Source organism: Canis lupus, chromosome 1 (assembly GCF_003254725.2).
Source record: "Canis lupus dingo isolate Sandy chromosome 1, ASM325472v2, whole genome shotgun sequence".
Classification (NCBI taxonomy): Eukaryota; Metazoa; Chordata; class Mammalia; order Carnivora; family Canidae; genus Canis; species Canis lupus.
The window spans coordinates 116456722-116474284 of NC_064243.1; the positions used below are offsets into that span (position 1 = coordinate 116456722).

General features: G+C 40.3%; 1 protein-coding gene across 15 annotated transcripts in view; it reads right to left on the bottom strand.

The window, feature by feature from the left end:
• Positions 1 to 17563, bottom strand: part of ZNF461 (zinc finger protein 461) — a 52187-nt gene that overhangs the window by 28196 nt on the left and 6428 nt on the right. For 4 of the 15 annotated variants that reach the window (XM_025421655.3, XM_035703855.2, XM_035703847.2 and 1 more), the window contains 2 exons: positions 17435 to 17488; positions 3589 to 3681 (listed from right to left, as the gene is read on the bottom strand). In XM_025421655.3, the coding sequence (XP_025277440.1) occupies positions 3589 to 3597 (9 nt within the window). In that variant the 5' untranslated portion in view covers positions 3598 to 3681; positions 17435 to 17488. Of the gene's footprint in view, positions 1 to 3588; positions 3682 to 6596; positions 7114 to 9821; positions 9915 to 17434; positions 17489 to 17563 lie in introns of all 15 variants that reach the window. The other 11 variants (XM_035703857.2, XM_025421652.3, XM_035703835.2 and 8 more) reach the window with 4 other exon arrangements.

The window sequence follows — 17563 nt, forward strand, 5'->3', positions numbered from 1 at the left end:
ATACATATACAATCAAGAAAAAAGACATAAATTATTGACATCAGGAATTAAGAAGAGGGCATTACTATAGATCTGACAGGCATTAAAAGGATAATAAGGGAATATTATAAACAACTTTATGCTAATAAATTTGACATCTAAATGGAAATAAATGAATTTCTTGAAAGACACAAATTACTAAACTGATTCAAAAAGAAATGAAACCCCCAAAAGCCCTAGATCAATTAAAGAAATTAAAGCCTCCCCATGAAGAAAACTCCAAATTCAGATGGTGCATTTACTTACTACTGCTGCTGTAACAAATATAGTAACTTAAAACAACAAATTTATTATCTGACAGATATATATGTTAGAAGTCCAACAAGGGTTTCACTAGACTAAATCAAGATGTCAGCAGGGCTGTGTACCTTTCTGGTGGCTTTAGGAAAGAGTCTATTTTCTTGCATTTTCTAGCTTCTAGAGGCCTCTTACATGGTTCATGGCCCCCTTCCTCCATTTTCCTTTTTTTTTTTTTTTAAGATTTTATTTATTTATTCATGACAGAGAGAGAGAGAGAGAAAGGGCAGAGGGAGAAGCAAGCTCCATGCAGGGAGCCCAACGTGGGACTCGATTCTGGGTCTCCAGGATCATGCCCTAGGCTGAAGGCCGCGCTAAACTGCTGGGCCACCGGGGCTGCCCCCTTCCTCCATTTTCAAAGCCAGTAACATTTCATTTCACTAACAGGAGTATGCACATTCCATTCTCACATCTCCCTCTGATCCTGATTCTTCAGATAATCAAAAATAATCTCCCTACCTCAAAATCATTAACTTAATAACATCTGCAAATTCCCTTTTGCCACATAAGGCACCATATTCACAGGTTCCAGGATTAGCATGTAGACATCTCTGGGGGTCATTATTCTGCTTACTACAGATGCCTTTGTTGTTGAATTCTATCAGACAATAGAGGAAGAAATAATACAATTCAGTAAATTCTTCCAGAAAAGAGAAGAGGATGCATTTCCTGACTTATTTTATAAATTAAGGTGGAATAAAGACATTTTCAAATAAAGAAAGCTGAGAGTATTTATCATGAGAAGACGCAAACTGTAGATGCAGAAGGAAGATCTTCAAGTTAAAAAGAAATGACACCAAATAGAAATTCAGATCTCAAGAAGCAAGAGCAATTAAAAATGGTATATATGTGGATAAATAAAATGTATTTGCAAATAATCCAATAATGTACTTTTTCCAGATTCTTTTTAATTCCTTTGTTTCTGTGGATTTTCTGCTTTTTAAATTTTTATATTATGCTTTCTCTTTCTTTCCTAATTTAAGATTTGTATTATTATCTCATTGATTGTAAGTTTTTCCTGTTTTCTAACACATAAAATTTTTATCTTTATAAATTCCTTCCATAATTCCTTCTACTTCTTTTCAATTTATATATTTTCATTATTTTATTAGAAGCATTAAAACTGTAACTTTGCCCTTAAAGTCTTACTTTAACTAAATCCCATGGGTTCCAAAATGTAGTGTTATCACAGAGTACCAGAAATTCTTTACTTTTATTTTTTTATTTTTATTTTTTTTAAGATTTTATTTATTTATTCATGAGAGACACAGAGAAAGAGAGAAAGGCAGAGACACAAGCAGAGGGAGAAGCAGGCTCCATGCAGGGAGCTCGATATGGAACTCAATCCTGGGACCCCAGGATCATGCCCTGGGCCAAAGGCAGGCGCTAAACCCCTAAGCCACCCAGGGATCCCAAAATTCTTTACTTTTTTTTTTTTTTTAAGATTTATTTATTTATTCAGAGAGAGAGAGAGGCAGAAACACAGGCAGAGGGAGAAGCAGGCTCCACGCAGGAAGCCTGATGTGGGACTTGATCCCGGGTCTCCAAGATCACACCCCGGGCTGCAGGCGGCACTAAACCGCTGCGCCACCAGGGCTGCCCCCAAATTCTTTACTTTTGGATTGTATTTCATCTTTGATCCAGGAATTGAGACAGATTTTATAAATTGTTGGTAAGAGTAACTTTATTTTTCTGATTTTTTTAAAAGATTTTATTTATTTATTCATGAGAGACAGAGAGAGAGAGAGAGAGAGAGGCAAAGACACAGGCAGAGGGCTCCATGGAGGGAGCCCGATGTGGGACTTGATCCTGGGACTTCAGGATCACGCTCTGGGCCAAAGGCAAGCGCTAAACTGCTGAGCCACCCAGGGATCCTGATTTTGTTATTAAATCCTAGCTATATTTCATTGTGTTCAGAGAATATGGTATATCATTTCTTGTTACTTGGACCTTATTATAGCCTAATATTATGTCATTTTTCCTGATTGGTCTATGGACACTTGAAAAGTACATATATTTGTTATTACTAGGATACAGAATTGAATATATATCAATTAGGTAGATTTGATGGAGTGTTTCATCCTTACTAAATTTGTCTACTTGGCTTGACTTTGACTGAAAGGGTTAATTAGTGTCCTCTACTACTTCCTTCTTCTATCTGCTTTCCTATTTGCTCAAGGAAATTTGATGCTATAATATTTGATATATGTGTATTTACAACTATGTTATCTTCATTTTGAAATGTATGCCTTAGAATTACATACTACCCTTTGCCATGTTTAATGGTGTTATGTGGCCTGAATTTTTGTCTGTTTTTAGTTTCCATTTGTCTGGCATAATTTATCCATCCTTTCATTAAACTTTCTGAGTCACTTAAGTATCTCAGAGTCTCTGAGTGCAAAGAGTTGAGTTTTCCTTTGAGACTCAACCTAAAAGCCTTTTTCTTTTGTGAGTTAAAATTCATATACATTTATTGATAGGACATAGATTTGTTTTTTGGTCTTAGCTTTATCTTGTAATTGTTTTGTTCATTTGTTCATATATGTGTGTGTGTATGTATCTGTGTCTTAAATCTTAAGTCTTGGGGTGCCACGGTGGCTCACTCAGTTAAAGCGTCTGTCTTCAGCTCATGATCTCAGGGTCCTGAGGATCGAGCCCATGTCAGGCTCCCTGCTAGACAGGGAATCTGCTTCTTCCTCCCCCTCTCTCCCTCTAACCCCCACTTGTGTTCCCTCACTCTCTCAAATAAATAAATAGAATCTTTTAAAAAATTCTTAAGTCTGGTAGTACTTAAGTTATTTTTGTCTCTCTCACTACAAGTTAAGTTCTAAAAGGGATGATTTGTATGTGTCTGATTTTTTTCCCCCACCAATTTATTCATAGTTACCTAGAAGTATGCTTGTCACATAGTAGGTACTCAAAAATATTTGTTAAATCACCTCATCAAACCAAAGTTCTGACAAGAGAATCATCAATATTTCCCTCAAAAGAATACTATTTCTGTTCTCTTCCCCTGGCAAAAGTCTGAGCATATGGGAAATGAAAAATGATGTATTGAATAAGCATAAGAACACTGGTTAGAAAGGAGAGGAGCAAAAAAGGAAGACCTTGAAGTTTTGAAACCAACACTTACTCACTTGTAACTTATTGTAGGGTATTCACTTAGGCAACAATATCAGGATAAAGAATGCAAATATTCATATGACTATGGAAAAAAAGGACATCAATTAGGAACCAAAAAAATCAACTTACACTGGCCATGGCTTTTTAAGAATTCAATGTATTAGTCCTCTTCTTAGTTTCACTTTAGAAGAAATTCACAGTCCAAGTCCAAAGAAAATGTTGCTGGATGAGAGGGGTTTAAAAAAAAAGACATGAGATGATCTTGCTTCTTAGATCCTGAAGTGCTAATATAGAATGACATTTTTCTTCCCTCTTCATATCTCCTATGCCCAGTCCCCATACACATAAAAAGTAAGAGGGATATTGGACAAATCCCAACCTTACTCAAAACAGGAAGGAAGCCAGGGATAATGGGATGGATTCAAGAAAGACTGGGTCCAGGCTTTTCAGCAGGACAGATTTAGAGAGGCAGACCAGTGTCCCTATAACAAAAAGGTCCCAACCAACCTATTCAGACGTCTACTGACAAGATCCTCAATGAGTTTAAGAGGAAAAGGAAATGGTCATTACAAAAAGATTAAGGAAAAAGAAAACGATCTAAAAGACCTACTGAATAACTCATAGGAATTTCAAAAATAGAGACTGATGGAACACAGACAAAAAAGAAGAAATAAATAGAACAAAAATTTCCTGACCAGGGCGCCTGAGTGGCACAGTCAATTAAGCGATAGAGTCTTGATTTTGGCTGAGGTCACAAGCATCAGCCTACAGGGCAGCCTGAGTGGCTCAGCAGTTTAGCGCCGCCTGCAGCCCAGGTTGTGATCCTGGAGACCCGGAAACTAGTCCCACATCGGGCTCCCTGCATGGGGCCTGCTTCTCCCTCTGTCTGTGTCTCTGCCTCTCTCTCATATTCTGTGTCTCTCATGAATAAATAAATAAAATCTTAAAAAAAAAAAAAAAAAAGAATCAGCCTACATTGGGCTCTGGGCTGAGCCTAGAGCCTGCTTAAGATTCTCTCTCTCGGGCAGCCCCCGTGGCGCAGCGGTTTAGAGCCGCCTGCAGCCTGGGGTGTGATCCTGGGGACCCGGGATCGAGTCCCACGTCGGGCTCCCTGCATGGAGCCTGCTTCTCCCTCTGCTTGTGTCTCTGCCTCTCTCTCTCTCTCTCTCTCTCTCCATCTGTGTCTCTATGAATAAATAAAAAATCTTAAAAAAAAAAAAAAGATTCTCCCTCTCACCTCCCTCCCCACTCAGCTCCCCCACACATGTGCACATGTGATCTCTCTCTATATATATATAAATATATATATATAATTCCAGACCAAATGAATACTTGAGACTTTAGTTTGGAGTACTGGTGAGAATTTTAAAAAGTACACCTGGAAGCATCCTGGAAAATCTTCTGAAATTTATTCCTGAATACAGACAAAAGACCTAAAAATCCTGTAATAAAGAATTACAAAACCAATGTGTCTAATCTTTTTTTTTTTTTAAGATTTACTTATTTATTTATGATAGACAGAGAGAGAGAGAGAGAGAGGCAGAGACACAGGAGGAGGGAGAAGCAGGCTCCATGCCAGGAGCCTGACGTGGGACTCGATCCCGGGACTCCGGGATCGCGCCCTGGGCCAAAGGCAGGCGCCAAACCGCTGAGCCACCCAGGGATCCCCGAATGTGTCTAATCTTTTAGGGAAAAATACATACATATGTAGGCATATATGTATGCATATAAAGAAGGTGAAAGTATTTGTAATAAGATATTCAAAGTGAGGGTGCCTGGGTGGCTCAGGTGGTTGTACGTCTCACTCTTGGTTTTAGCTCCTGCATGATCTCTGTGGGATCAAACCCCATGTGGGATGGCTTGGCCCTCTCCCTCTGCTCCTCCCCCTGCTCACTGTTCCCTTTTTCTCTCTCTCTGTCAAATAAATAAATAAATAAATAAATAAATAAATAAATAAATAATTTTTAAAAATGCTTTGAGTGGCTGAAGAATCATAGACAACTTTTACTTTAAATTAAGTAATATAACAAGGAATTATAAAAGTTTTTATGAACGTTTCAGGTAAGAAGCAGCTCCTAATCATTAGACTGATTTTGGATGAGCAAGAGTACCATTCTTTCCTCCTACTCTAAGGTGTTTCTAAGGAGAATGGCAGAAGTAGTGAGGTATAGAAGTATGAAGGACATCTGAGTGGCTCAGTGGTTGAGCATCTGCCTTCGGCTCAGGGCATGATCCCGGAGTCCTGGCATCAAGTCCCACATCGGGCTCCCCATAGGGAGCCTGATTCTCCCTCTGCCTGTCTCTGCCTCTCTCTGTGTCTCTCATGAATAAATAAATAAAATCTTAAAAAAAAAAAAAAAAAAAAAAGAACTACGAGACACGAGGCCTTTCCTAAGTAATCTCCAAACCCAAAGTGGAGCTGAAGTCACCCCAAGATCAAGAATCCCAAGCTCTTAACTAAGTCAGCCAGGTGCCCCTAACCAAGACTTTCTTGAAGCTCAACATTGTGTGACCTTGTGGGTGATGTGGAGTGCGACAGTGTCTGTGACCATGGTAATTATGACTCTTTAACATTTGGTGATATGCTTGAGTTCTTCAGATAAGTGTTGGGGATGAGGGCTAAGTGGGCATAAAGTCAGTTTGTGGTTGGGGAGTGACTGTTCGGTTTGTTTTACTATATAATATATATGTGGCTGTGTCTGAGGTTGTGTGATGATGATTAACGTGGGTTGGATTGTCTTTTTGTCTTTGGTTGTGTGAATCTACAGGTGAATATTGGAAAGTCTCCCTTATTGCCTGACTCCGTGAGCCTGAGTGTAACGGCTTGTGTAATTGTGCTTTTTTCCTTTTATGCAAGTATATGAAGCTTACACAAATAGCCACCCGCAGTCATGGTCACCATCACATACAAACTCCATTCACACAAATGGTCACGCAGACAAACTGCCACAAAAGCACGATCCCGAACCCAGTCGCTATCACCAGAACCAAATACACTCAGTCCAGAGACAAACTCATAGTTTCCTTCACGCACTCAAAACAACCCAACCTATCCTCCCTAAGCAGCTCCCGCACTTTGGAGGCCTAACACTCCAGATACTCCTCTTACCCAGGCCTGGAGCTCCAGGATTCCTTACCTTAGCATCCTCAGGAAGGGCGCTGGTCCAAACTCGGATTCGCATTCCAGGCGAGGCCGCGCGCCTAGCCTTGCACGCTCTGCTGGTCGGGTAAAGTCCTCACCTGCCTCAGCCGCCGACCATTCCACAGACGTTCCTACCGGAAGTAGCTTTGCACCGCTGTGTCCTCTGGGAAACGTAGTCCGAAAGGAAAGAGCGCAGGCGCTGAAAGAGGTAAACCTTCCGCCAGGTTTCGGGATGCACCTGCTCAGTTTCACGCAGTCCTGGAGTGACGCTACAACCTCTTCGTTTCCAAGGCTCAGTGCCGAATTTTGGGTCTGAATTTGGGACCTTGGATTCCTCTGATGGAGGATTTCGAGCCTGGCACTGTGGCTGTCCCTACCCCCTTCAAGGTGGACGCGCACGTGCTGTAGTTTGAGAGAATTGTTGTCTGATGCGGAGGGATCCGGCCTTCGTCTGTAAGGTGGCGGTGCGAGATTTGTTTTGAGTCCGAAGAGGGTGAGGAGTCTCAGGGTGCCTGAGTGAGGATATTGGTTCGTGAAACGTTCTTGAGGCCGTTGGAAATAGTGGAGTGGTTGTGCTGTTTACCCGTGTGGGTTCACGCGGTGAACTCGGCCACGTGCAGGGATTGTGTAGTGCTGTGATCTAACGTGGTTTAGGAGTGAGGGGACTGTGTGATTGATTACACGTGCCTATGGGCGGCGCGACTCTGCGGGCAGTGAGCTTGTAACGTTCTGTGGGAGGCTGTGTTGGGTCCACCTATGACTAGGAGCGGTTGGCTGCGGTGGGTGTCTGTCGCGAGAAGGGAGGAGGTTGGTCTCCCTGAGACCGGGATGTGTGTGTGTTTGTCTGTGTGAACCCTGATGGATGAAACCGATCCCTGGGCCAGGCAGAGCTGACCCTGATCCTTACACTCATGCGTGGGAGAGGCATGAAGCGACACTGTGAGCTCTGTGTGTGTGTGAGAAACCAGAGTTGACTGAGAGGGTGGAAGCCAGTACAGATTATCTGCTAGAAGGGGCAAATCTAAAGATTTTTTTTAACCTTAAGTCCAGAAACCCTATCTCAAAGTGCCATGTGAAGAAATGTATCGGTGAGAACAAGTGGTTGTGTTCCTGGGTCTGATCCTTGGTCACATGTATGCGTTGGTTGCACTTGGTATTGTCAAAGGTGTTGAGTGAAATGTACAAGTATGGGAAAGTGGTTTGTGATTGTACTCATCTCTAAATGAATTGTATGATAGTGCAAGGGCAGGTGATTAAACATTGTGACTCTAAGGTTGATAACGTGTCGGTTTTAAGGAGTACGATTGGGAGATCACGTGAGATCTGGTAAATTTGTTTTTGTGTGTTTGAATGCAACTGAAAATCTGGATTTTGGAAGATAATGTATTTGGTTGAGATCTGAATATAGTAACTATATAAGAGACTGAAATATTATGTGTGAGATTGAGTATGAGGTGATACCTACTCTAACCTTCTTTACCTACCTCAACAAGATGATCGTTAAGCTTCCTGAAGCATAGATTTTACTTGAAAATTAAGTTTCCAATAGAAATTTTTAACAATCTAAGTAACTTGAAACATGGATTTTTAAAATATGAAATTATTATGAATGCAAAATGATCATGAAAGAATTTTTTAAATCTCTGTTATAGGGTAATTGGGAATATGGTTATTCTTTGGTGGAAGTGAAATAGATGGGAAGTCTTTTTTTTTTTTTTTTTTTTTATGATAGGCACGCAGTGAGAGAGAGAGAGAGAGGCAGAGACACAGGCAGAGGGAGAAGCAGGCTCCATGCACCGGGAGCCCGACGTGTGATTTGATCCCGGGTCTCCAGGATCGCGCCCTGGGCCAAAGGAAGGCACCAAACCGCTGCGCCACCCAGGGATCCCTAGATGGGAAGTCTTAATTCTTACTCTGTATAAGTGAAAGAGTTCCAGTCAAGTGAACAAAAGCCTAACTTGAATAATAAAAGGTCATGGACTGTCAATCAATTCTCAGACATGACCCAGTATGCAGACCCAGAACCTCTTGAGTGAAAAGGTTACACTGCCAAAAATTTATGCTGATAATTTTCCCGCATGCTTTCCCCAAAAACCCACAGCTTTTACCAGGGTGACCATACATTGAGGAAAAGGAAATAATTAGACCTTAGACACTGGCTTTGAGCTGACACTAATTCCAGGAGACCCAGAACCTTACTGGTCTACCAGTCAGGGTAGGGACTTAAGGAGGTCCGGTGATCAGTGTTGTTTTAGCTAAGGTCCATCTCACAGCAGATCCAATAGGTGCCTGAACCCATCCTGTGGTTTCTCCTCCAGTTCTAGAATGGATAATTGCAACAGACATACTCAGCAACTGTCTCTCTGGCCTGTTGAGTGAGGAAAGGACAACTGCAAACTACTAAAACTGCCTCTATCTAAAAAAAATAAAATAATAGACCGAAGAATACTGCATTCCTGGAGGGACTACAGAGATTAGTGCCACTATTAAGAATTTTGAAGAGGGGCTCTTAGGTGGCTCAGTGATTGAGCGTCTGCCTTTGGCTCAGGTTGTGATCCTGGGGTCCTGGGATCGAGTCCCACATCAGGCTTCCTGCAGGAAGTCTGCATCTCCCTCTGCCTCTGTCTCTGCCTCTTTCTGTGTCTCTCATGAATGAATAAATAAAATCTTTTAAAAAATTTAAAAGAACTTTAAAGATGCAGGGGTGGTGACTCCCACCATATCCCCATTCAACTTGCCTATTTGGCCTCTGCAGATAGAGAAATCTTGGTGAATGACAATGGGTTATCATAAGCTGGTTGTTGACTCCAACTGCAGCTGTTTTACCAGATATGATTTCATCAGTTAAGCAAATTAACACATTCCCTGGTACCTCCTATATGATTACTGATCTGGCAATTTTCCCCCTCCATCCCTGTTAATAAAGACAACCAGAAACAACTGTTTTCACTTGGCAAGAACAATATACCTTCTGTGTTCTATCTCAGGGGTACATCAGCTCTTCAGCCCTATAATTTAGTTTGCAGTGATAATAATTTAGTTCACAGGGATCTTAATTGTCTTTCCCTTCCACAAGATGTCACATTGGTCAGATACATTGATGACACTATGCCATTGGGCCTAGTGAGCAAGAAATGGCAACCACTCTAGATTTGCTGATAAGACCTCTGTGTGTCAGGTTTGGAAAATAAATCCAACAAAAAGTTAGAGGCCTACCTACCTCAGTGAAATTTCTAGGAGTCCAGTGGTGTGTGGCATGTCATGATATCCCTTCTAAGGATGAAGGATAAGTCATTGCATCTGGCTCCCACAACTAAAAAAGAGGCACAAAGCCTAATGAACCTCTGGATTTTGGAGGCAATCTATTCTTCATTTGGGTGTGTTACTTCAGCCCATTTACCAAGTGATGTGAAAAGCTGCTAGTTTTGAGTAGGGCCCAGAACAAGAGAAGGCTCTGACTCTGCCGCAGATCCAAAAAATACAAGCACTTTGCCTCTTGGGCCATAAAGCCCTGTATCCAAGGTTGTTTGAAATATCAGAGGCAGGGGCACCTGGGTGGCTCAGTTGGTTAAACATCTGCCTTGGACTCAGGTCATGATGTGAGGGTCCTGGATTGAGCCCCTGCATTGGCATCCCTGCTCAGTAGGGAGCCTGCTTCTCCCTCTCTTCCCTGTGTGCTCTCTCTCCCTATCTCTTTCTCTCTTCCAAATCTTAAAAATATCAGAGGCAGATAGTGATGCTGCCTGGAGCCTTTGACAGGACCCTATACATGGGTCACAGTTCAGGCCCTTAGGCTTTTGAAGCAGTCTTGCCATTCTCTGTAGTTCTCACTTTTTGAGAAACAGTTTTGGCCTGCTACTGGGTCTTAGAGACTAAACACTAAACCATGGGCCACCAAGTTACCATCATAAACTGGGTGTAATCTGACCCAACAAACCATTAATAGGGCCCAGAACAAGAGAAGGCTTTGGTGTGTGTAGGGTGTATAGAGCAGCACTCATAAAATCGAAGTGGTATATAAGTGATTGAGCCAAGTACGCCCTGAAGGCACAAGTAATCCTACTGGTCAGAGCTTTGAGCAGTGCACCTGGTTGTTGTTGTTGCTTGGAAGAAAAAATGATCAGATGTGCAATTACATACTGATCCACAGGCTGTGGCCAATGGCTTGGCTGGGTGGTCAGGAACTTGAACGTGATTGGCAAATTCATGTGAAGGAAATCTAGAAAAGAGGTACAGAGCTCTCTTAATGTGTAAAAGTGAAGCTATTTGTGTCCCATGTTAAATGCTCAGCAGAGGAGGATTTTAAGAAGGTGTATAGAATGATCCCGTCTGTGACACTACATGATTTCTTTCCTTAGCCACCCTTGTCATAACCCAATGGGTTCTTGAACAAAGTGGCCGTGGTGGCAGGGATAGCAGTTATCCATGGGTTCTGCAACATGAGTGTCCACTCATTAAGGCCAACCTAGTTACAGTCACTGCTGAATCCCCAATCTGTCAGCAGTAGAAACCAACACTGAGTCTCCGATATAGCACCATTCTTTGGTGGCAGGTTGATTACATTGGACTGCTTCCATTACGGAAGGAGCAATATTTTCTTTTCCTTATCAGAACAGACACTCTGGATACAGATTTGACTATACTGTACATAATGCATCTGCCAAAATTACCATCAGTGGATTTACAGAATGCCTTATCCACTATCATGGTATTCTAAACAGCATTACTTCTGATCAAGGAACTCCTATCACAGTAATTGAAGCACAGCGGTGGTTCAATCCTCATGGAATTCACTGGTCTTAACAAGTTCCCCACCATTTTGAAGCAGCAGGCTTGGCAGAATGGAATGATGTTTTGAAGACTCAGTCTCAATGCCATGTAGGTAGCAGTATCTTGCCGGGCTAGGGCATGGTTCTACAGAAGGCTGTGTATGCTCTGGTATCAGCATCCACTTTCTGGTGCTGTTTCTCCCAGTCAGGATTCATAAGGCTAGGAATCAAGAGGTAGAAATGGGAGTGACACCGCTCACTACTACCCCTGGTGACCTAATAGCAAAATACTTGCTTCCCCTCCCCACAGCCTGTGCTCTGCTGCACAGAGGTCTTAGTTCCAAAGGGAGGAATGCTTCCACCAAGAGATACAATGATTCCATTTAACCATAAATTAAGCCTGCTACCCAATTGCTTTGGGTTTCTCATCTCTCTGAATCAAAACGCAAAGAAGGGAGTAAGTATGCTGGCTGGGTTTATTGATTTTGACTATCAAGGAGAAGTTGGACTGCTACCCCAAAACAGAGATAAGGAAGAGTATATAGAGAGTATAGGAGATCCTTTAAAATGTCTCTTAATATTACCATACCCTATGATTAAAGAGAATGGCAAACTACAAACTATAAAGGTGGGATTATTCATGGGCCAGACACCCAAGAATGAATGTTTGGGTGACCCCACCAAATAACCATGACCAGTTAGGAGCTTGCCGAGGGCAAAGGAAATATGGAATGGGTGGTAGAAGAAGGTAGTTATAAATGCCCACAACAACCATGTGATCAGGTTCAGAAATTAGGACTATAATTGTCATGAATGTTTCTTTATTTTGTTGTGTTTGTTTTGCTTGTGTTTGTATGTATATAAATATCTTTGCTCCTTTTTTATACTGTTATGTAATATGATGTATTGAATTTACAGTATGTACTATTAACTTTACATCATAATATTTAATTTGTGGGATATAAGGGAGAAAAGTAAATATGCAAGACTTTGCATCCTCCTCTGGGGAAAGGATTCATGTATTTTTTTGTTTTATGCAGAATAGTTGTGTCATGTTAAGTGGAAATAGGACCTTGTTATTGTTTTTATTCAGATATTAAGTATGGTTTAGGGAGATGAATATAGGTGCCAAGGAGACAAGGGATGGACTTATAATGCCTAATTTTATGTAACTTGGCTGGGCCACTATGGTCAAATATTTAGCCAAATATCGTTCTGAATGTTTCTGTGAAGGTTTTTTGTTTTTTTTTTTAAGATTTTATTTATTTATTCATGAGAGACAGAGAGAGAGGCAAAGACACAGGCAGAGAGAGAAGCAGGCTCCCTGTGGCGAGCCTGATGTGGGACTCGATCCCTGGTTCCAGGATCATGCCCTGAGCTGAAGGCAGGCGCTCAACCCCTGAGCAACCCAGGTGTCCCCTGTGAAGGTGTTTATTAAATGAGATTAACATTTAATTTAAATTAGAGCAGATTACCCTCCAGAATGTGGGTAAACCTCATCCAGTCAGTTGAAGGCCTTGATAGACTAAAGGCCGCCTTCTCCTTCTCTTCAACTGAAATATCAGTTGAAGGCCTTGATAGACTAAAGGCCGCCTTCTCCTTCTTCTCCTAGGATAGAAAGGAACTCTGGCAGCAGAGCTTTTGGCTCAAACTGCAACTGTTCCCAGGGTGACATACTGACCTGACCTACAGATTTTAGATTTAACAGACTTGCACAATCTCATGAGCCAATTCCTTAAAATCTCTTTCTTAACCTCTCTTCTCTCTCTCTCTCTCTCTCTCAACACACACACACACACACACACACACACACACACACACACACACACATCCTGTTGTTTTTGTTTCTCTGGAGAACTCTAATACAATGTATGTACTAATTTAATCCTCAGGAGAACTGTGAGGAAGGTATTACCATTCCCAGTAAACTATGTAGGCAAGCGAGGTATCAAGGGCTGAAATAAGTTGTGAAATGTCACAGATTTCCTGAGAGATGGAACTAGAACTTGAATTCCAAAGCCCTTAATCTTTAACTAACTACCAGATTCTACTATTTTCTAACTCTATATCTTCTGGTGTATTTTACTAAGCCATTCCAGATGAGTATCTCTCTTTGACAATTAAATTGAGGCCCAAATCATAACGATAATAGTGTGGTCTGTCATATCTTATTTAACACATTGTCTATTCCAAAACATTTTTTTTACCCATTATTATCAGGAATTCTTTTTTTTAATTACTTATCTGACAGAGAGAGAGTATGTGAGCGCACACAGGAGCAGGGGGAGAGAGAGAGAAGCAGACTCCCTCCCTGCTGAGCAGGGAGTCAAATGCAGGGCTTAATCCCAGGACCCTGAATTCATGACCTGAACTGCAGGCAGATGCTTAACCAACTGAAGCCACCCAGGCGCCGTTATTATCAGGAACTGTTCAGTGAACATCCTTGTTTCCTAAGACAAAGTATCCTAGAAATGGGATTTCTGTATAAGACATTGCACATGCCTACAGTATGTAAGAAACTGTGCCTATGTACTTGGAAGAAACACAGATGAATTAAGATATAACTGCTACCTTTATGATGTTCATAATCCAACCGGGGAAATAAAAGTAGGTCAATGGCAGAGCATGACAAAAACCTCTGGAGAAGTACAGATGATAAACCATGGGAGTTGACAAGAAAGAATTCTAACTATAGCAATATGTCCAACTTTTATGAATTCACGGGAACTCTTTGAGTGTGAATTTTCCTTAGTCAAGTTTATGCCCTATAGTTTTGATTCTCTTGATGTTGGATCTAAAGGGAAACTATGAGCACAGTAATTCTCTCACTGATTACCACAGGGCATTATTGCTAAAGTTTCAGAAGTAAAATAAATTCTTCCAAACAAAGGGTTGCAGAAGGGGAGGTGAATGGGGGAATAGGGTAACTGGATGACAGGACATTAAGGAGGGCACATGATGAGATGAGCACTGGGTGTTATACTATATGCTGGCAAATTGAATTAAAAAAACAGTCTTCCATCAAAAGACATAAAAACAACTAGAACAGTGTTGGAGACTCTTAGCTCTTTTCTAGGCAGAACACCCATAGGTATGCTTGGAAACAAGTAGTTTGTTAGAAGGGAACATAAGAGAAATCATTCAAAGTCCACTATATTTAGAATATGCTGAACTATAAATCTAACATAAAGACCCACAACAGAGGGTTTTTTCAGCTATTTTTTTGAAGAACTTCCCTTTAATAAAATTTCTTAAAACATAATCTAAACTCAAGACATTCTTGGTTCTTATAAAGAATGGGAAGTGTAATTATTAAAATAAATTTATATAAATTATGGAAGTATACATAGGACAAAAAATCAGTATAACAGACTAGAATTCAACAATGTTAACATTTAGAGGTATAAACCCATATATTTTTCTTTCTATTGCTGATGTTTGGCATTTTATCCATAATGATATATATGTACCTTTCAGTAAATGGAATGGTTGTACATGTTGTATAGTAACCTGCTTTAGCTACTGTCAGTGTATTATGAATTTTTCTATATTTTTTGATTAGTCTACAATTTAATTTTTAGTGACCACTTAATACCTTATTGTGAGGGAGTTCTGATATCTATTGAATTTGTATATTCTTGCTGGACTCAGCAAGCTGATCCGTGCCAGAGAAATTCTTCTATGTTCTGCCTTGCTCCCACATCTGGCCCACCTTCCCCTTTCTTCCAGGGTCATATGGGGCTAGGGTTTGTGGAGTTGGAATGTTTTGTCATTTGCAGGACTGTCACTTCCAAAGATGTCCATCAGGTTCTCCCAGGTGAAGAGCGAGTGCCTGAACCCTCTTCAGAAGGATGTAACTACAAGGGTGAGATGTTGGAGCCTGGTTTTGCCCATTAAGAATATTTTCCTCATTATTTATAGTCTGCCTATTGGAAGTATCTTCCTTCAGTAGGAATCTCAGGAGAGCCTCTGAAGAACTGATTTGGCATTTGTATAATTGGAAACAAACAACTGCATTTTGTTGTTACTGGGGCTTCATTTACTTGAAACGTAAGGTGACTTGATCTTCCCATAACCCTTCTATTCTTCCCTGATTGGCAGCACCTCAGCAGACCCAAGTTTCATTTCATTTCCTATATATAGGATTGTATATGTCTAAGCCAGATGTGATTTCCTTATTAGAAGAAAGGAGACAGCCCTGAATGGTGGAAAAACCAGTGAGTAAATAGGCTCCAGAAAGAGGAAAGGCATTGCCTGTAAAAAGCCCAGCTGGTATGAAGAGCTAGAACTTAAGAGGTGTGAGAAGCTTTCTTTAACCTGAATTCCCAAAGACACATCACCATCATCTCCATTCTGTCACTGTGTTTGTAGCTACTTCTATAAATCCCTGAGAGAAATTAGCTTTATAGATTTTGTTAATATAAAAGAAATATATACAAAGCATTAAAATTCAGAAAACAAGGAATCCTAAAATAACAATAGCCCACTAAGAACATTTATTGTAAATTCCCTCCTTGTATACATAGACTTTCCTTTCAAAAATAAAATTGGCTACATGAAGCTATTCTGAAAGCTACTTTTCTTACCTAACAGTAGTGAATGTTTTTCTGTGTCAACAAGTAAAGGTCTAGAACATCCACTGTAATGTAAAAAACTTCGATTTTTTTAAAAGATGGAAGTGTATCTTCAGAGTAAATTCCTAATATTGGATGTCAGGTAAATATATACTTGAACAGCAGTTTGAACTGTGCAGGTCCAATTAAAGGCAGTAACTTTTATTATTGGTAAGGATTCTGGCCAACAGGCTATTAATTAGTATTAAGTTTTGGGGGGAGTCAAAAGTTATACATGATTTTCAACTGCACAGAAGATAAGTGTCCATAACCTCTGTGTTGTTCAGGGTTGAATATAGATAGTTGTTTTTTTTTTTTAATGTAGTTTTTAAATATATTGTCATATGCCCCAGTGTAAGGCTTGTCCTAGCAATATATGATACTGCCTAACCCCCTATGTATTAATTTTCTGCGGCTGTTGTAAAAAATCACCACAAACTAATTATTTTCTCTCATTGTTCTGGGGCCAGAAGTCCAAAATCAAAAAGTCATCAGGGCCAGATTCCCTCTAAAGACTCTAGGGAAGAATCTGGTTTTTTGCTCCCACGTTCTGGTGGCTGTAGGTATCGCTTGACCTGTTTGGACCCATCACTCCAATTTCTGCATCCATGGTCACATTGCCTCCTCTTCCACTGTCAAATCTTTCTCTGCCTCACCCCTACAAAGATACTTGTCATTGGATTTGGGGTCCACCCAGACAATCCAACATAAACTCTTCATCTCAAGGTCCTTAATTATATCTAATTTAACTAATTATTAATTTCCAAGTTAGCATTCATAAATTCCAGAGATTAGGACCTAGACATATCTTTTTTGGAAGTCATCATGCAGCCCATTATGCCCTGTCTTACTTAACAGAATATTGTTAAAATTTAAAATTTTTCCATTCTGATAGGTGAAAAATGGGCTTATCATTTTAATTTCCATTTCTCTTTTCATATATTTAAGTGTTACTTTTACTTATTTTTTTGTGAATTGTTTGTTCCTTTTAGCCATTTTTTCTGTCAAATTTTTTGGTATTTCAATTTTAAGAGTTCTTTTTAAATTGAGGTGTATAATTGACATTTAACGTAAGTTTCAGATGTACAACATAATGATTCAATATTTGTATATACTGTGAAATGAAGAGGTTTTTTTAATATTAGGAATTCTTATGGACTGAATTTTGTCCCCACCCGAATTCATAACGTTGAGGCCCTAATCCCTTGCACCATACTTTAGAATGTGACTTTATTTGGAGATAGGACCTTTAAAAAGTTAAAATGAGGCTGTTAGGGTAGATCCTAATTCAATCTAACTAGTGTCCATATACGAAGAGGAGATTAGGGTATGCAGAGAGACATACCAGGGATGCATACACACAGAGAAAAGACCACATGAGGACACAGTGAGAAGACAGCCATCTTCAGGCCAAGCAGAAGAGACCTCAGGAGAAAGTAATTTGCCAATACCTTCATTTTGGACTTCAGCTTCTACACAATTGGTGGTATTTTGTTATGAAAGCCCTAGAAAACAAATACAGGAATATCAGCCCTTTATTTGTGATGAATCTTGTGAATATTTGTTTCCTAATTTGTAAG